Below are 21,448 nucleotides of genomic sequence, written 5' to 3'. Positions count from 1 at the left end.
CGTGTAAGCATTGTCAATGCGCTTCAATAAAAAAAAAACTATATCCCTTTTTCAATTTGTCACCTTGTTGTCAACAGACTTCAACCATAATAATTAAAAGAGTATAATTCGTATGTATAGGCTTGTCACTCAAAAATCAGTAATTTTTCCTAGTGTGTGTGTTGTAGTGTGTAATGTTTTGTTTGTTAAAAAAATGTACCTATGATTACAGATGGGTAATGGAAAAATTTCCGAAAGAAAAGAAAAGAAAAAAGAAAAATTTCCAATATATTTTTCCAATTTTTTTCAAATATTTTTCCAAATTGAAATGTCAACCAAGATTATGTATCCAACAATTCCGTACCCAAAGGGTAAAAACGGGATCCTATTACTTAGACTTCGATGTCTGTCCGTCTGTCCGTCTGTCTCCAGGCTGTCTGTCTGTAACTCAAGAACGGTAATAGCTAGAGAGTTGAAATTTTTACAGATTATGTATTTCTGTTGCCGCTATAACATTATTTTTAAAAAGGGGGCGGGGCCAGGCGCCATTTTTTTTTTGCACATTTTTGACAGATTTTTGGACAAGATCCAGGGGTTAATGTGTTGATATTATTAACTACAGTCTACAAAATATATATGTATTAAACTTAGAATTCTAGTAATAAATACTAAGACATATAACAAACAATTATCCATATTTTGCCAATCCCCCGCATTCGCCACAATTAAAACAAGTAAATAAATATGGACATAGGTACCTTGCATAATTTTCTGCATTCATTGACTAAACAAATTGCAGCACCATTTTGACTTGTTAAGTCAAAGTTTTTTTATGAAAATAAGGGGGCGAACGAGCAAACGGGTCACCTGATGGAAAGCAACTTCCGTCACCCATGGACACTCGCAGCATCAGAAGAGCTGCAGGTGCGTTGCCGGCCTTTTAAGAGGGAATAGGGTAATAGGGGAGGGTAGGGAATTTCTATGAGAACGTGGTATTTCTCCGGTCGAGCCCATTCGTGCCGAAGCATGGCTCTCCCACGTATATAAAAACTGGTGCTCGGAAGTTGGGCTGCGAGTGAGATTTGGAGCACGACGCATACCGCATACCTGTAGGCCTACTACGAAACCGTTTTGAGACTCAAACAATCGGACGAGAATGCCGCGTCCTGCTCTAACAACGTCATTACACTTTTGTTTGAGTGGGACGCAACATTCTCGTACGATTGTTTGAGTCTCAAAACCGTTTCGTGGTACGCGCCCTGATACCAGAAAATATCGTTATATTTACCGGTATTTTCATAACGATATTTTTTGGTTATGTTACTAGATATCGATAAAAAAATACCGTTAATTGGCTACCATTATGAAAATACCGGTACGTAACGATATTTTTTCGGGTATTCGATAAAGTTATGAAGCCCTGGCTCGATGCACTCCTTCACCATATAAATTATAACTATGCACATTCACCTACGTTTCCCCATTTTTCGTCAAAAGGGATACAAAGTTTTTGGCTCACGTATTAATATATAGATAACTCACAAAAAATATTTTTTGTGTTATGAATGCAGTCTTGTTAAACATTACTGCATATTTTATAAGACGTTTTAACTCAATTCGTAATTTTTTGTGGGATGATACACAAATGCTTACCAGCGCCATCAACGAATGTTTTTTTAAAAATAAATGTCTTTTCTCTATATGTCAAAACTGACATTGACAAATGACGTTGAATTTTGACAGCTGTCATATACCACGATATAAACATTGGGTGTGCACGTGAAAATTGACTGTATTTTGAGTATAATTCTTTAATTTTGTGCAATTATATTTATTACTTGTATGTGTAACAATGGCACAGGATCCCTTAGACGAACTTTTACAGTTTCTACAACCTGAAGCGAGAGTAGACTTGAAACACATATCGTTGGACCATTTACTAGGTATATCCGGCACCGAGTCAGGGATAGAAGTCCTTTTGAAGAAAAAACAAATTTTGCAGAGCGTTATAGAACTAACGAACGACAAAGTCGAGGAGGTCTGCAAGAGTGCCCTCCTCCTCCTCGTAAACATTTCGGCGACCCCCAAAGGTGCATCGGAACTTTTAAAGTACAAACCCAGCTACAGTAAAAATGTTGTGAAACTATTTATAGACTACGTTCTAGACCAGAATAAACGGGACGCGGACGCCGTATGTATGATCCTGTCGAACCTGACGCGGCAGGAGGGCGCTCTGGAGATATGTGTTGATACATTCCTGCCGGTGTTAAACGACCTGCTGCACGCGTTCGCCGACGTCGACTACAACAAACGCGGCGCCAACCTCAACTACCTCGGCCCCATGTTCAGCAATCTCAGCTGCTCCGCTCGGGTTCGGAAATGGCTGACCGAGGAAAACCCCCACATACCCCTCATAAAATTGCTCCCATTTTGTAATTACGAGGGCTCAGTTATCCGCAGAGGCGGAGCCGTTGGCACAATAAGAAATTTGTCATTTGACACGACTTACCATGAGTTTCTGCTTAGCAATGAATTAGAGGTACTGACTTATCTGTTATCTCCGTTGATGGGTAACGAGGAGTACCCTGACAATGAAATGGACAAATTGCCGATAGCCCTACAATATTTACCAGAAGAGAAGAAAAGGGAGGAGGATGTCGACATACGAAAGATGGTGTTGGAGACCTTGAACAAATTGTGTGCAAAACGAGCCAGTAGGGAGCTATTACGCGACAACGGAGTCTACTATGTGCTGCGAGAGTACCACAAGTGGGAAAAGGATCCGACGGTGCTGCTGGCCTGCGAGAATGTTGTTGATATTTTAATACAAAAGGAGGATGAGGTGGGAGCCGAGGATTTGACCAGTGTCGAGGTGCCCGAGGATATGACTGAGAAATTCCAGAAAATGGATGAAGATTATGTAAAAAGTGTATAATTAAATATAATAAATTTATAGTTAAGGCTTTTAACATATTAATTGACTAGCTATTTCTTCCTCTAACTTTTCTTCTCATTATACTTAAAAGGACTATGTCAAAGAGATAAAGTAAAAATATGTTACCATATAAACTTTGTATTAGCTTACTTACATTCAACATTATTTTTACAATAATCAAGGATAATCAACGAGTCAACAGCCCAAGAATAAACAAAATATAATAATATCAGATCTTATATGATAATATGAATGAAAACACTTGCACTTTGTTGTAAATTGTTTTGGGCTCTGCCATGCATAGTGTGACCACATACGAAACAATTTGTATACTAACAAGAATAGATTTTTTACAGATAATTAGACAAATTGACATTTACATATATTTTATCATCTTCTGTGCTATAGAAAAATAATTGGTCATACTATGCAATATGCATATCCGTCAGTGTACAATGATAAATAGTAATACCTACTATTTGTCATCATCATTCTGAGGACGGTAAGTTTTGATGTTTTCCATTCTCAATTTTCTGCGCTCTGACGGTGTGGCGCCTCTCGGCTTAATAATTATGTGAGAAGCCTTCTTGGCCAGGTCAGGCTTGTAGCTTGATGCCACACACTCCTGAAATACATTTGTGAATTGAGTCTATGTATCATACACAGCTACAATTTCTAATCATAATTCAGGGATAAATATAAATAAGAGTATTTATTCTCCATAGGAAGTAAACACAAATAATTAATATTTATACACAAAAACTTGCATATTACAATAATTCTACTACTTTTCTTGTAATAATAATCATTATTAGGGGAATGTTTGTAATAAAAACATCTTTAAGACTTTTAAAATAGGCAATAATGTGCTTTAAGGCTTTAAATGAAAGTGGACGGGGCACTGGTGAAGAAGCTGGTGAAGAACTGTCAAAAATGACGTTTTTGTATGATGGCAGCGTTAGTTCCTTTTCTCGCCACGTTCATTTAAAGCCTTGTCGAGCTGTAACTTGCTATCCCAGCCATATATTTTCTAGAATTTTTCTACACTCCATTAGCACTTTTTACTTACATCATCCCAGTCTTCCTCACACTCCACCTCCTTAGCGGCTTGCACGGGCACTACGGGCCTGAAGTCGCTGTCGACTACATACATTTGGCTGTCAAACATTTCACGTTTCGGACAATTGGACACATGAAACTGAAAGAGATAAATTACAAAATTGAAACAACATATTTTTAATAAAGGGTACTTTATAATTAATTGAACACCCACATAAATGTAACATACAAACAATGCAACCTTTAACAGTTAACAATATTTTTCAATGAATCAAACCAATAGGCTACGTCTTGACCTACACATTTCTTCATGTTAATCGCTTTTCACATTCCCATAAAAATGTTGATGTGTGATGACATCACGTCCAAATCAGAAGTACCACAAAAGCGTTTTTGTTAGTACAAATAAAAAATATAAAAGCATATTTTTCAAATCGACTTTTTATCAATCATAAGCTTTTATTTGACAATAAAGGTGAAATACTGTTTCCTAGACCAAGCTCTACTTGAGATATGGTGGTCACTTGAGATATTGAGACAGGTGGTCACGGAAGACCAGGGACAGCGGCGTCTGTCGCTGTCAAAACCTGAGTGATCACCTTTTCTTTTTTACGTAGCAATGCACTGCTATTTTTGTACATATTATTCTTTTTTTTCACAACACATGTTTTGTTTCTTTTAGAATATTTTATTTTTTATTTCCAATTTTTTTTTGTTATTCTTTTGTGTATTTTATAATGGTGGTGTTTTTGTAGCGATAAATTGAATAAATTATTCTTATTCTTATATGCATTTGTTCAATGAAATTGAATATAGGTCAAGTAGCCTATTGTTTGCAGAATAAATGTTCACTAGATTACTTCCCATCTGCCAGGAGCATTACTATCTTATTTACATCAGTTCATTCACGAGATCAAGATTAAACTTACGTCAAGTTCGACATCGTTGACGACATGAGTGGCGTCGAAGGGGCAGAGCGCCTTGTCGCAGTTGGGATACTGCTTTCGGCACTTCTGCAGGTGGATGTGCATCCGGTAGTGTTCCACCTGGTGCGCCTTGTTGTAAGGGCAGCTCATCAATTGGTTGGGCTTCGGAGCGGCCATCGCTGAAAGAGTATAGATACTCGTCAGAAACAGACGAACACAAGACTCAAAATTCAAATGAATAATACGCACCTAAACTCTGAAGTATCAGGAGGTAGAAAGTTTACACAAATTATCAAGTTTTCTTATTTTTTCTACTATTGTAATAGTAAGTTTTGATTTAGGTTTAGTTCAAGTTTGTAGTTATATAAATGTTGTACAAAAATAAGTAATGTACTTTGCAAATTTTACAATTTATACAAATTACAAACCCACGAACCAAAGCAATAATTTTTGATAAAATATTTTAAAATTTAAAAGTTTGACATTGAGTTTGACAATGACATCCAGGCCCAGCCCTATCGCTCTTGTGTCAAGTTGCCAAGAAAAAAAAATTGACATCCGCGACCGCGGCGGGCCGCCGCGCGCCGCCTGTCGGCGCCGGGCTGTCGGGCCCTGGGCTTCAAATACCGGTATTTTTTCATAACGTTATTGCTTCAAGGGCATAGATAACGGTATGAAAATTTACCGGATACTAGAAATAACGGTAAAAATTGGAATTAATACCGGTAAATGTTATAACGGTAAATAGGATTTATAACGGTAAATATATGTTCTTTGATAACGTTACCTTTTGTAAAATAAATACTTAATTTAATCAGTCAATTCAGTATGCAGTATGCACAAAATTAAACTAGATGTGTCTGATGACCAGTAGGTATATATTATAGGAAAAATGACGTCTAATGAGAATGACATGGTCAGTACTCAGTAGTTCAGTGCTTAGTATCTTTGTTCAAATATTACTAATTTATGGTTTGTATAGTAAATTATTGTATTGTCAGCACGTGCGCCGTGCGCTGGCTGCGGGGCGGACTCTGTTGTTTTGCAGACGACGGGGCGAGGCGGGCTTTTTGTCCACGAAGGAATAAAGACCGCGTCTGCTCGTCGATGTCTGCAGTTGCCCTCGCCGCGGAGGTAGCACACGACGAGTAGAGGCAGTCAGTTCAGGACGTTCGTTCTAGTGGAGATAGAGAGAATAGAGCTAGCAGCCGCCTCGCACCGCCGCGCCGTCTGTGTTATTGTATGTGAACTGGTTTGTGTGATCCACGGCGGGCAGCCGCGGACATGCCGCGCCGCCAGAGCCCTTGGTTTTTTGCCCTTGGTGTGCGTTGGTAATACATATTGTAGGATTCTCTTTGTGCTATCGTTCACGGCGAAATTGACCGGTCCGCCCAGCCCCGTCGTGTGCAAAGCGCCTCTGATCTGACGGGCTACGCTCCTTAAAATATTCTCCGTGTTATAATACCTACATATTTTGTAAATGCTATCATATAATTTGTGCTTCCTTTTTTAAATATTATGTTGATATTTTTAACTACAGTCTACAAAATATATATGTATTAAACTTAGAATTCTAGTAATAAATACTAAGACATACAAATAATTATCCATATTTTGCCCATCCCCCGCATTCGCCACAATTAAAACAAGTAAATAAATATGGACATAGGTACCTTGCATAATGCAGAAAGCATTCATTGACTAAACAAATTCCAGCACCATCTTGACTTATTAAGTCAAAGTTTTTTTTTATAAAAATAAGGGGGTGAACGAGCAAACGGGTCACCTGACGGAAAGCAACTTCCGTCGCCCATGGACACTCGCAGCATCAGAAGAGCTGCAGCTGCGTTGCCGGCCTTTTAAGAGGGAATAGGGTAATATGGGAGTGTAGGGAAGAGAAGGGAAGGGAATAGGGGAGGGGATTGGACCTCCGGTAAACTCACTCACTCGGCAAAACACAGCGCAAGCGATGTTTCACGCCGGTTTTCTGTGAGAACGTAATATTTCTCCGGTCGAGCCGGCCCATTCGTGCCGAAGCATGGCTTTTCCACGTATGTAAAAACTGGTGCTTGGAAGTCGGAAGTTGGGCTGCGAGTGAGATTTGGTGCACGACGCATACCGCATACCTGATGCCAGAAAATATCGTTATATTTACCGGTATTTTTATAACGATATTTTTTGGTTATGTTACTAGATATCGATAAAAAAATACCGTTATCTGGCTACCATTATGAAAATACCGGTACGTAACGATATTTTTTCGGGTATTCGATAACGTTATGAAGCCCGACTCGGGCCGCGGGCGTCACCCGTCGGTTGTCACCGGTCACGTCGTGTATGAATGAATCAGTGCTATACTGTGTACATGAAAAAAATAAAAAAATCAATTATCAATAGTCGACCGATAAATGACAATCGTTGTCCAATTTAATAGTAATCTGTGCGTTTGTCAATGTCAAAGTTCAAACTTGGATTTAAAATTGAAAATCATAAGTTATAACTGTTCACATTTTTCGCCTCAACTCTGACGCTGGCAACTCCTAAATGGGGAGGCTTACGCCAAAAGAAGAAGAAGAAGAAATTCAAAAGTTTTGCACTAATAAATTACTAACATAATTATCTTGATATACGAATAATATAAACAGCTTCTAAACAATGGAGGCCTTGGAGAATCCAGTGCAACTATCAAAAGGAATAAATCTTCAGTAAGTAACCTGTATGCACTGCACTGCTTTTTATTATTAATTTAATAGGTAGGCATGTTCTTCAAGTAATGCACTTTTGCAAAAAGTCGAAAATTACCTTCCGTTTCTCGTCCCCCATTGTAGTTTACTTTAGTTATTATATCATTATACTGCACATATCGCTATAACAATGGCTGTAATATAATATCTATCAGAACCTAAAATAATTGTTTATAATATTCCAGGGAACTGTTAAATGGTCATGCTGAGCTACACATAGATGTGGACTTCAGGAAGAAAAATCATGACGTCATGACCGAGTATGAGGATGACTTGTTTCCAGACTCTGATGATGACAGGTGTGTTGTTATATCTTATGCACTCTTATATTAATAGATAGGTATATATTTAGCCATTAGTTTGTATTGCTTAATCAGACATGACAATATTGTCCAAGACAATATACCAATATTGACATGGTACCATGCTCTTTAGGCTCTGACCTCCATCGTGGGTATCTCAGACATATTAGATTTTAAATTGTTATGTGGCAACCGGCTGCTGCTTGAGGATTGATGGGTAATTAAAAGTATGTGTAAATGTGTAAGAATTTTGTGATCCACAGCTATACTTTAATCCAGCCTTTCCCAAAGTGGGCAATAATGCCCTCTTGTGGGCGCTGAAGGTCTGAAGGGGGACATTGTGGGACCCAGAAAAAAATGGGGGCGTTGTGTAGAGGCTTGGGGGGTGATTTATTTCATCAGGATTCATTTTAAATTGAAGCAATGGGGGCGCTAAAATATAATTTGTTCTTAAAGTGGGCCGTAGACAAAATAAGTTTGGGAACCTCTGCTTTAACAAAATGAATTAAATTGTAACTTCAGTTTAATTCCTAACTGGTTATATTGCTTCTAAAATCAACTACTTAACTTATTTTTCAGTGAATCTGAAGATATCATGCAAAAGATAGAAAAATCTCCGAGCAAACAGATGCTGGAGAGTCCCAACTACATGAGCTTCAAGGATCTGGCAACAAAGATGATTGACTGCCTCCCCAGTGGCGATGTCAAGATGCTGATTGTGGAGGAAGGTAGGTTACTCTTGGAAATTTTGCAGATTTTACCTTAATGTTAAATTATACATTTCAATTTAATAAAACCCTTAAGTATGGTATCTATATATATAAAACTCAAAGGTGACTGACTGATTGATATAGTGATCTATCAACGCACAGCCCAAACCACTGGACGGATCGATGAACGAGCTATAAATATTTACAATTAAGCGACAATGAAAATGATTAAAGTAAACCTAGGTAATGAATTTTCAATATGAGTCAACATTAGCCGTCACCTGTACTGTAGTAAAGAGTATAATTGTGCAGAGTACCCACCAAATGTTTCCAAATAATCGGCCAAGTGCGAGTTAGACTCGCGCACGAAGGGTTCCTTACTGTTAAAGAGCAAATATAGGCTAAAAATAGGGTTTTTTGGATGGGATTATTACGACCAATTTAGTTAATAATTGGCTAATACACAAATTTTAAATAAGTAGCATTGTCACATTTATCAAAATTTTCAAAACTAGACGTTCCGCGCGGCTTCGCCCGCATAATACTTAGGAATTCCACAGACAAAATTAAATAAGCCCACAAAAATATAGCCTATCTTTCATGTAGTCTACTTTTAATCTGTGCCAAATAACATAAAAATTGCGCTAGTAGTTCGTGAGATAAGCCCTTTCAAATAATTTTCTCAAAATGTTCTAAAAACAAACAAGCACTTCAGCTTTATAATAATATTAGTAGGTATAGGCATTCATCATAGGCAATGTAGCCTTCACCTTCAGAAGAGCGCATATTCTGCAGTAGCATTTTAGAAAACGCCCAGGCAAAATCCGCGCGCGGATAACGTGCACGTCTGACCGAGGCCTTACAGAGTGCAACTGTTTTTTTCTATTGCCAGGCGACGGTCCCCTGGTGTCAACAGAGGCGGAGGTGAAGTTGCACTACGCCGCCTACTACGAACACACCACCATTCCATTTGATTCGACCCTCACCATGAACTATGGTGAGCCTATAGTAAGTGCCCTCACTTGAACTTACCGATAACAGCATGATTTGCGACTCACCAATTAAATTTGCATGAGGCATATTGGCAAAGTCATCTTGACCTTAAATAGCTTATAGCTATATTATGCCGTGTAAATACCTTTATCAATAAGACCTGACAAAATTTGCTAATGCTCTCCCTCTAACCTTATCAAACTCAGAATGAGTTGTGATACAACCTTACACTGGCATAATTAACAATAATCCCTTACTTTATTATTGTCTATTATACCACATAAATAACTCTTTATGATGTATTTGCAGAAAATCCAGCTGGGTATTGGCAAAATTATACCGGGCTTGGAAATAGGTCTGACGTCAGTGAAGGGTCCCAAGGCCATGTTCAACCTGCTGCTGCAGCCGCGGGTGGCGTGGGGGGAGCGGGGCATCCCGCCGCGGATCAGACCGGAGCCCGTGCTGTTTGTCGTCGTGTTGTATGATACCAACCATAACGATAACGCCGCTGATCTAAGGTAGGTTGCAAGGGTAAAATATATTTTATTTAAAAGATTGTGTGATGAATTTATGTAAAAGCTGTTTGGCTAATAGGCGCAATATTTGTGTGCTTGATGAATTTAATTGTTTTAACCATGAACTATTCCTATTGTTTTAGATATAGACAACTGCCTGAGAAGGAGCAGAAAAGTTTTAAAGTGACCAAAGAGACTGTGAAGTCAATACATTCCCAAGCTAAAACATTGTTTCAAAGTAAGAAGTACAACAAAGCCATTAGATGCTATCAGAAGTCAATATCCATCCTCAACATATCGGAAACGAAAACTGCAGAAGAGGGGGAGGAAATTAAAAAACTGCAACTCAACTCCTACATCAACTTAGCCGTCTGCTACTACAAGACTAACAAACCCAAGAACATTATAAACATGTGCAACACTATTAGCTACTTGACAGACATACAGAAGCACTGCAAAGCGCTCTTCTACTACGGCAGAGCCCACGACATGCTAGGCAACAAGGAGGAAGCGGCGATGTACTATAAAAAAGCATTGCAACTGGAGCCAAAAAACAAGGACATAGGTAAAGCCCTGTCCAATTTAGACAAGTACTACAAGATGTCGGAGGAAAAGGAGAAGGAGATGTGGCAAAACGCCATTCAAGTTCCGCACGAGAAGAAGAAGAACTATGACGTTGACGACGACTTTTTAAAAAGCGCGCGCGAAATGTGCGAAGACTTGGCGGGAAGGGAGGAGCACACCAAAATAGATTTGCCGACTGGACTCATGAAGAATGAAGTTGACTGCATAAAGGATATCTGTAGTCAGTTCGATTTGATTTGCGTCGAGGACGGAGAGGGGAAGAGGAAAAAAGTGTCTGTGATAAAAAAGGTAGACTCGTAGATAGGTGATAGAAATACTAGTAACTAGTTACTAGAGTATAAAAATTAAGTTAAGGAAATAGAACAGTCAATCAAGAGTTGCTATTAAAATTAAAAGGGGTACGAACCTTTGTGGCATAGGCCATCTTAATTTTTTTTCAAAATTTCCGAGCACGATAAAAGTTAATAAAATATTTGTTGGATAGAGTACACTTATACAAACAAAAAATTTTATATAACATGCTATCCTAAAGTGTCACGTTTCCGAGATATTTAGAAGTAAAGATCGCCTTAAGAGTCTAAAGGACACAAATGGCGATCTTTACTTCCAAATATCTCGGAAACGTGACACTTTAGGATACCATGTTATATAACATTTTTTGTTTGTATAAGTGTTCTTTATCCAAATATACTACTTGTATTGCGCTCGGAAATTTTGATAAAGAAATCAAAATAGCCGGTGGCTAGATATGCCAGGCTCCATACAAAAAATATGTTCGAACCCCTTTTACTCATAGTTTTAAAAACATAATTTTATAAGTCTAACCGCCATACTCAGAGACATGTAATTACGATTAACCTTCAATTTAATGAAGAGTTTGACAGATAATGTATGGGGCTTATGTCAAAATTTAGAATTAATTACAATTAAGTAATGAATGTTCCACTCTGAGTGCGGCAGTAAGTGTCTAAAGTCTAAACACACTAGGCCGAAGTTACGCTGCGTAATTTCCGCATGATAATATCCGCAATGTCAAACGCATACAATATATGGACGGAACGCGACGTAATAATGTGTCGTCGCTCATCGGTAATTTAAAATACATATCAGGCGGAATCATGCGGAAATTACGACGCGTAACTTCGGCATAGTGTGTTTAGACACTAAAAATTTACACATATTGTGCCTTTTTAACCGACTTCCAAAAAACGAGGAGGTTATATATTCGGCTGTGGTTTTTTTTTAATTTTTTTTTTATTATTGTATGTTCGACCACTACTTCGCCGTTTGTGAACCGATTTTCAAAATTTTTGTTTTGTTATATTAGGTTTCACTCCAATTTGGTCCCATTTTCACAAAAGTGGTGATCTGATGATGGGATCCATGAGTAATCGAGGGAACTCCTCAAAATTTATATGGAAACATATGGTGATTTTGGTTTTATGAGAAGCATCCTAAGCATATGCTACCAAAACGCAAGATTTTGCACCAAGGTATTATACTATGGTTCTGAAAATACTAAGAGAACTCCGGATTCCTTATAGATACAAGTTTGGAGGTTTAGGCGTTGTTTTAAGAACTGAAAGCATATGCTACTATGCAAATTACATTCATCATCATCATCATCACTACCATGTCAGGGTCACCAATGTCACAACTCACATGGTTGTATAATATGGATTCAATATACACACAACACCATAAAATATCATCAGTCATCACGTTATGTCCTTATTTATTTGGTACATTTCAAAGCGATTTTAATACAAAAAAAAAAACAAGTTCAAGTACCACAAAATTGAACATAAATAACAAATTCAACCTTTACTCCAGAGCGTAAGGTACACATTGGTTGGACTGAAGGAAACGGGGCACTATGAAAAAAAGACAGAATTTTTTTTCCTCTTATAACCACCCTTTTTGGATATACCAATCGATAGGGGGCGCCAAGGGAAGCAAAAAAGCTCAGATAAACTTTTCTCAAAAATCAACCCCTGTCGAATGACAGGCCGAAATGTGACCCTTGATGGTATGGTGAAAATACTTAGAAAAATTTGGCTTTAGGTTTAGGAACCTACGTCAATTAAATGTTGGTGACATGGGTTAAGGAGGATTGTTTTGCGTGAGAAAAACTCCTACTTACGAACCTTACTACTATATTACCTACTTGGAAACGTCCACCGCCAGTAAACTCTCCGTCCAGAAGAAATTTGCATTTGAGATTTTCGTAATCTTCAGACAAGATCATCTGTTTTCTGATGTTTACGAAGTATTTTTAAGGCATCTCAAGGCTGTGATGAGTGGGTCTTACTTAACTACTCAGCCACGGATACCGAAGGGAGGGCTCGGGGCCCCCGCCAAAACAAAAACAAACACAATCCAGAAAGTCCAAAAGTAGGTTAGGTTAGGTTGGAACTTAGACCACAACACCCAGATATAAGAGCACCGCGTAGCGGGGCTCCGTCGACTTTCTTTTGTGGTAGTTTGTCAAATAAATTGGGGTAGGTTTGTAAACATTTACCAAGATTAAGATAATATTAAGGGGTTGAAGTATTTTCTTACGCGATGGTTAGTAGGTAACTAAAAAGAGTGAAATTATTATTTTTAACAAAAAATTAAAACCGACTTCCAAGGTAAAAAAAATAATAACATCCTTATAATATGAACTAAAAAGTATTAAATAATTTTTCCTATCTAATAGTGCCTTTTTTCCGAATTCGGCTAAACCTCAACTATTTCTGTACTCAATCTTCATCATTTTGAAGTCGGTGCCAGTTCCAAAAGTTTCAAATATTCTGTCAGAGAACTAAAGATTCAGCTATCTGGTACCGCCTTCAAAATGATGAAGATTGAGTACAGAAATAGTTGAGGTTTAGCCGAATTCGGAAAAAGGCACTATTAGATAGGAAAAATTATTTAATACTTTTTAGTTCATATTATAAGGATGTTATTATTGTTTTTACCTTGGAAGTCGGTTTTAATTTTTTTAGTTCTTAGTAATAAAAATATTTATGTTTTACTGTCTTTGTACGTCGTATGGCTTTTATGGAGTGTACTTGACCCAAAGATTAGAGTTGTATTATGGTTATTTGCTGTGTAATTATTTTTATTATTATGATGTTTAGAGTTACAAAATATGCTATGCTGTAAGAACAAAATATAAAGTAGGTATACAATGTTTTATATTTTGTTGTAATATAAAGTAAGTATTTTCCGAAAGGTTACATTTAAATTAGTATTTTATAGTCATGGTTTTGAAAAGAGTATAATATTATAGTTGCTATAAGCCGAAAATATATTAAGATATTAAATATCAATGTTATAACTTATATGGTTAGCTATTCCGTATTCGTAAAGTACTTAGTATATCTCGACGCCCCCACCGAATAATCAGACAATGTGCTATTGTGGGGTTTTTGCTGTTATGCGATTTTTGGCATCTAGAAGTCAAAATACATCATGTGAATTTTTTTCACAATTTTTCTATGGATATTTACAAAGATATAAAAAATTATGTGTTTATTCCATAACAATACTTAAGATTGTATTTTACACCAAAAACTGGGCAATAGGCTATTGCGAAAAATATGTCAAAACGAATTGACGATAAACGACTATTGTATGACTATTCGGGTAAATAAATTGCTGCCTACTGCACACTTCCACTCCTGCGCATCTCACTTTCACACTCCTTCCACTCAGTTAGCCGCTGATCACCCGCCTAAAGTTCCCCAGACACCTAACTTCAGCTAACCGAACCTTTTCAGCTGGCCACCAAGCATTGTCGAAGGCCCCCTCTGTGTCCAGCGATACCACAACATAAATTTTCTCCTTCTCTCTCTTCTTTCTGATGTGGTTCAATAACCTATAGAGGGCATATTGGTTGGGTTTTATTTTGGACAACTTGTAGAATCTGAGTCGGACGACCATCATATCACGGTGATTATCTCAGTCCACTCACCTCCAGCCTCCAGTCTCAGACAAGCATCAGATCAGTCATCGCAGAAGACAGGACCGAAGAGTCAGGAATTGTCAGACTTTCTTCATTAAAAAAATAAGAATGTCTGACTGTCCCTGGCTAGCTTTTTTTGGTGGCTTAAGTCGTCATAGATGTAAGAACGTCGTCGTTTTGGAAGACATCAAGTGGTAAAGTCCTTCCTAATATTCGTTAAATGAGGTATATTGCTCATATTTTTATTTTATACTTTACGGCTATGAAAGGAATCCATCTTCTTCAGTTTTCAGGAGATATAATCATAATCTGTTTCGATTTTTTAAATCCACATGCGGGTTTTCTTACAAACAAGGATGTATGGGCAATACTTGCTACAAAATAAACTAATCGGGACCGATAAGCAGCGAGATCTGTTACAAATTAATGAGAACGTATTTGGATATCTTCTTCTTTCGCAAATACTCCTAAGAAGTGCTTAAAACTGTCACGACAGCACTTGTTACAGTTTTACGCCTGCAAACAGCAGCTGTCAGACAGTCAAACATTATTCGTGGAAGTTGTCCTGCAGATCCTAATGGGACCCAATTCAGTATTTAATTAGGAATGCGATTGCTAGCTACTATAAGATGTGCTGTTATAGCGTGTTGTGTGAATATTGTATTGTAACTTGAGAAGTTTTTAACATAGTTTTGATCCTGATTACATTGAACTGTATTACGATGTAGACAGAAGTCGACGATTAAAGCACCGTCATATAAGAAAGGCCTATGATGCGCTCGGAAGACTGTCTAAAGCAATTTCCTTCCATTATCATTCATTTTATTAGAACACTAGCTGTCCCGGCGAACTTCGTATCACTTTAAAACCTTCCCTGGACTTCTTCGAATACCTATTTTAAGACTAAAATCAGCCCAATCCGTTCAGCCGTTTTCGAGTTTTAGCGCGACTAACACATTTGAAAATCCATTTTTATATATAAGATAATATGATATTGATTATTGTGACACTAACTCTGATACTCCGGTGGCGATGAGGGTTATGATTAACATTTTAATTAACTGCAATGATTATAAGTACTACTAAAATGATAGAGGCAGTCTCCAGAGTGTTTTTTAACCAAGAGCTGCTTCGATTGCAAGAATGTCATTTACGTCATCAAATAATGAATGTATTAAAATAAAAATACATATTATATTTATTTTACCTATAGTAGAAAATTATTGGAATAAACGACAATGACTATAATTATAAAGTGTACAATATTTTTTAATCACCGAATAGTAAAGTAATAGGTGTTTACCAATATTCTTATCCCAAACAATTTCCCCGAAGAATATTGCAATGAGATGTTATATGTGCATTTTATTGAAGTCGAAACGCAAAATTACCCGAATAATCATGCAATAGACAACAATGTTCAGAGCTTGACCTACTCCAAAACGATAAGTTGCGTTTTGCTTTATTAAATAAAAACCTTCGGTGGTAATTAAATATTGTTAATATAGCAAGATAGGCAAAAAAATTTGCTTTCATTTGAGATATAAAAAGTCTGATGCTTTTTTTTTTGACGGAGTTACTAACAAAAATCAGTTTTTCGGCTCTCCTGAACATTTTAATTTTTACGATTGTCCGATTATTCGGTGGGGGCGTCGATCTGTTGTCTGGTACTTATAACATACATATCTGTGAAGGAATCCCTACTTTGATAGTGAACATTTTAAGTCAATCTTACACTATCAATACTAAAAAATTCATTTCATTTCAAGATTTGGTATCACTATGTTCAAGATTGACGAAATAGGGTCTTAAAATTCCATTAAAATTCTTATCTAAGTATCTATATAATATAAAACTCAAAGGTGACTGACTGACATGGTGATCTATCAACGTACAGCCCAAACCACTGGACCGATCGGGCTGAAATTTGGCATGCAAATAGATATTATGACGTAGGCATCCGCTAAGAAAGGATTTTGATCAATTCCACCTCAAAGGGGTTAAAATAGGGGATGAAAATTTGTATATAATAATACCTCTTAACGCGAGCGAAGCCGCGGGCAAAGCTGAAGAATTTGTTGTTTGAACGCGCTAATCATACGGATTACTGTATCGATTTTTATGTAATTTGGCACAGATATAGAGTAGACCACGGGGCACATAGGCTACTTTTTTGTGGAAAAATGTACGGTTCTGCCAAAATCTTTATTTACGGGGCAGGGCCGCGCGAAACGTCTAGTTACGTAACATGTGCATTATTTGCATTTAAACCTTATGTTGTTTGTAGTGGGTACAGATTTCTGCTATGAAAATATGGAAGCGTCGATGAGTGAATGCGCGCTCCTGTATTTTCGTACCTACCAGGTAAGTACAGTCAGAGAAGTTGTTTACTAGGCAGATTCCTACATAATTTGGGCGCATTATGTCAAACCCACCCGTCAGATCTCAGGTAACATTGAATTAACATAATTCGCCCAATTAACATAGGTCCGTCATCTGCATAATATCTTCCATGGTACCATTGAGAAAATTGATTCCTATGCAGTTGACAGACCAACGTCATTTGATCGGATGTTAATTGTGATCTGTCGGCTGGGTTTGACGCTTATTTTCCTGTTCTGAGGTTTGACGTAACGCGACCAAACTACGTAGGTCCCCCATCTGCCTAGGGTGCACAGGGCCCCCGCTACCATATGTGCAATGTGTGCAATGCACACGGGCGCCAACCTCTAGGGGCGCCAAATCGCCATCTTTAGGGACACCAAAACCAAGGACTTTGCCTAAAGGGGCGCGAAAATCCTATTTTTGCACACAGGCGCCAGTAGCCCCTACGGGGGCCCTGAGGGTACATATAAAGTATAATAGAACAATAAAATATGAATATGCGTAGGCAAAAAAACATGACGCGACGCTTTAACTCTGTCCCAGTGGCAGTTGGGCTCGGGCCACACTAACGATTAATTAAAGGCGATAAGGCTATAACATGTTTAAGCATTATCGCAATAATTAATGGCATTTCTCGTTAGTGTGGCCCGAGCATAACAGATATTGTATGAGCCTTATTAATTTTAGAGATTATTACTATAGACCCCTATTTACTAGTAAATATATTCACTATTCACACATAGGATAAAAGTGCAGCATGACTCGTGAGACATGTTCAATACTCGAGGACGTGATATTTGGCTATTATAGTAGTTGAAAAAAAATATATAAAAAATAATATTAATTGATCACTGAGTAAATATAGCTTAAAGTTAAATAATTATTTACTCAACGCATAGAAACCGCGCGCGGGAGGGGTAACGCGCGGTGCACGCAGCCGCGCCGGCTGCATAGTATATAATATACTTACGTAGTAATAATATTACTATATACTACGTATTGCATAGGACTAGTGCAATAGTTTATGTTTATGTTAGTTTTTATTACTCGTAGGTTTATGTTCTTAATTTAAATTTCGGCTGTTTCCGTATCCTGTCGGCCCACCCTGCTCCGGGGTAGTTCAGATGCCGAAAACGATATGTAGACTTTATATTCTGTGTGAATATGTTTATTAGTAAAAGGGTGAGGTTTTACTGTTTTTTAACATATTTTGAGACAGAAATTGTTGAAGATATTATAATTATTATGTTAAAGATATTTTTACACTATGTAAGCAGTAAAAAGTTGTCACTTTATGTTGTTTTTTTTTCTCCTGTATTATTTTAGTTTGATTTGATAAAATGCAGTCCTTTACTGCATTTTTTGATTTGATAAAATATGGCCGCCACCCCAAACTTATAGTTGAAGTGATCACACCAACTGCAGACTCGGACAGCCGACGGGTGTATATGGCACTGTAAGATTGTAAATACCGTTAGATTATAATCTATCTCGCGAGATTGTGAACGGTCGAAAGATTGTGAACCGCAACATACTGCTTACAATTTACGGTTATTCGGTAGATTGTAATCTATCGAAGTGAAACCGTCAAATTGTGAAACGGAACGCTCCTCGGGCGCTGATTGGTTGAACAGTATATGCCCCGTGTCGCCTTATTCGTTTGTTGTGTAAATGTCACCATAAGATTGTAAACACCTCGAGATTGTAATATGACTAAGTGATGGATTGTAAGCAACCAGTTTTCCGCTGATTTTAAATTAATTATTTCGTATTTGAAATAACTTCAATGCCCAATGGTATGAGATGTATAACATAAAATAAAATTTAGATATATTTAAAGTGCTGTTTGAATGTTCGGTTAGTAAAATTAACCTAAGGGGTATATTAGATTATCATATATATTGGATCCGAGATCATTGAGTCAATGATATTGGATAATGTAATGTAGACATATGATTCATTTCTTCCTTGATCAAAGATTTTTGACATTTGCTGAGAGATTGGATCCAATACGGTCATAGAAACAGGTGTTGCCACTTATTTAATATAAAAAAGAGTTTTTAATTTCTTGTTCGTTAATATGTTTCAAATAATGTAATGTAATTATTTTTCTAATTATATACTTGGATAATCTTGCTGAAATAACAAAAAACATGCCATATTAAAAATGACGATGTTTTTTGACAAATCGAATTCTCTGAGATCTAGTAACCCTCACGTCAATACCTGTCAGCGTTAGCGCTCTCCATTGGCTATTGAAACCACATATGACGTAAATTGGATCAATGAAATATGATAATGTAATATACAGTTAAGATCAAATGATCATATATATTGGATCCTATATATGATCATAGAAATGATCATATATAAATGATAATGTAATACCCCACTAATTTATAATTCAAACTTCTATTTAAATGTATCTAAATTTTATTCAATGTTATACATCAAATTTTCAGGCAATTGAAGTTATCTTGAATCATAAATGCGAAATAATTAATTTAAAAGCACCGGAAAACTGGTTGTTTACAATCCATCTCTTAGTCATATTACAATCTCGCGATGTTTACAATCGTACGGTGACATAAACAAACAGTGTTTTGATGATTATAAATTGATGTCGAATGTGTACTAAGGTAAATTCATCCTGATTAACAATAACTTTAACTAACTATTTCTGAGTTTTGTTGATGGACAGTCTCAATATCCGCCATTGTAAATGTTATCAAATGAGATCACATAGGTTCACGAGCATAAAATATATTAAAACACGGAAAATGTATGTAATTTAGGCTATGTTCGGTGACTAACACTAACTTATTTATCAATCAAACTGCACTTCTTTGGTTAATAACAGATTAATTTTACTTCCACAACAATTTTTGAAAATGACTAATTCTAAAGCTGTGAGTTATTTTCAACATGAAATCAATTAATAATCACCCAAACCCCGTTTGTTTACATTCGACATCAATTTATAATCATCAAAACACTGTTTGTTTACATTTAACAACAAACGAATACGGCGACACGGGGCATAATATACCGTTCAACCAATCCAGCCCGAGGTGCGTTCCGTTTCACAATTTGACAGTTTCACTTCGATAGACTACAATCTACCGAATAATAATACGTTAAATTGTAAGCAGTATGTTGCGGTTCACAATCTTTCGTTCGTTTACAATCTCGCGAGATAGATAAAATCTAACGGTATTTACAATCTTAGCTACGGTGACATAATTTATAACACTATGCAGGTGTTACAAAACTGTGATTTGTAAATACTGTGTCCCTTATATAGGGTGAAAGCAGCAGCCCTGAAAGAGCATTTTTTGTGATTTGCATCGGCAAGCATAGTGTCATGAATTTGTCCATGCTAACTTTAAATAAAACTTCAGCACTGCATCTTTCACAGCGAACTCTATATAAGGGGCCAATGTGGGGCCAATACACATCTTTATGTATTATTAAACTTACTTTTGTTTCAGTCCGTATAGGCCATATGGCCTATACGGACTGAAACAAAAGTAAGTTAATAACTATATAGTTATTATTATTCGTAGGCCACAACTATGGAGGGCAGATGGAGGAGAACGATCTTATATGGGGGATATTTGAAAAAGTGTCCAGCTGTACGCAGTAAATAACAGTTGAAAAATCCTCCAAGAGTGGCGCTAGCTGCAGCAAAGGGCATGGAATGAATGTAGCCGTTGGTGACAAAATATAAATTGAAGTTAGCCGAATAGCCGATTCACAGAATTACTGGGTTAATACCAATATATTTTGAAAAATATAACCTAAAATAGCTGAAATAAAAGCTGCTAAATGATTTAAAATTTACCCTGTTGCTACTGTAGCGCCACCCTAATTTAACGCATTTCAGCGGACACTTTTTACATACAGAGATAGTTCTCCTCCGTCTACACTCCATAGCCACAACTAGGGGTCGCAATACCGAACCATTTAAGCAAAACCGGTATTTTCGGTATTGGCTCCAGAGTTCAGACCAATACCGGTAAACCGGTATTTTTGGGATAAAGCTAAAGTTAACAAATTTAGTACAATAAAATTAGTTTGCGGAGGAATAGTAAGTAGGTACCTAACCTAAATCAATTTATCTACTGAAAAAAAACAAAATTTGAACTGATTTTAAAAATTATTTTACCTTTGAAAAGCTACGTTCTGTGTAGTTTGTAGGATATAACTCGAATTTGGTACCACGTTCACAAAAGTGGTGATATAATGATGGAATCCATGTCAAATCGGGAGAAATTTTCGAAATTTATATGGAATTAACATATTACATATGTCGATTTTAAGTTTTTTTGTGAAGTAACGGTTGTCCGCGTTTCGCAGACTC

General features: G+C 37.0%; 4 protein-coding genes across 4 annotated transcripts in view; 2 read left to right on the top strand and 2 right to left on the bottom strand.

The window, feature by feature from the left end:
- The window catches only part of LOC121736560 (tubulin beta chain-like), a 229,299-nt gene that overhangs the window by 137,312 nt on the left and 70,539 nt on the right, over positions 1-21,448 (bottom strand). The gene's annotated exons all lie outside the window — the stretch shown is intronic.
- Positions 1,729-2,937, top strand: LOC121736569 (protein HGH1 homolog). The gene has a single exon (XM_042127855.1). It carries the CDS (start codon positions 1,832-1,834, stop codon positions 2,912-2,914), a length of 1,083 nt encoding a protein of 360 aa, XP_041983789.1. The 5' UTR covers positions 1,729-1,831; the 3' UTR covers positions 2,915-2,937.
- LOC121736587 (gametocyte-specific factor 1-like) lies at positions 3,250-5,300 on the bottom strand. Its single transcript, XM_042127893.1, has 4 exons — positions 5,149-5,300; positions 4,903-5,078; positions 3,984-4,112; positions 3,250-3,539 (listed from the first exon to the last, which is right to left on the bottom strand). The coding sequence occupies exons 2-4, from the start codon at positions 5,074-5,076 to the stop codon at positions 3,390-3,392; spliced, it is 453 nt and encodes a 150-aa protein (XP_041983827.1). The 5' UTR covers positions 5,077-5,078; positions 5,149-5,300; the 3' UTR covers positions 3,250-3,389.
- On the top strand, positions 7,484-11,161 carry LOC121736561 (inactive peptidyl-prolyl cis-trans isomerase shutdown-like). Its single transcript, XM_042127843.1, has 6 exons — positions 7,484-7,604; positions 7,829-7,942; positions 8,525-8,673; positions 9,548-9,663; positions 9,958-10,166; positions 10,307-11,161. The coding sequence occupies exons 1-6, from the start codon at positions 7,555-7,557 to the stop codon at positions 11,046-11,048; spliced, it is 1,380 nt and encodes a 459-aa protein (XP_041983777.1). The 5' UTR covers positions 7,484-7,554; the 3' UTR covers positions 11,049-11,161.

Source organism: Aricia agestis, chromosome 19, assembly GCF_905147365.1.
Source record: "Aricia agestis chromosome 19, ilAriAges1.1, whole genome shotgun sequence".
Taxonomy (NCBI): Eukaryota; Metazoa; Arthropoda; class Insecta; order Lepidoptera; family Lycaenidae; genus Aricia; species Aricia agestis.
The sequence above is the reverse complement of the archived record's forward strand: the minus strand, read 5'-3'. Positions and strand labels throughout refer to the sequence as shown.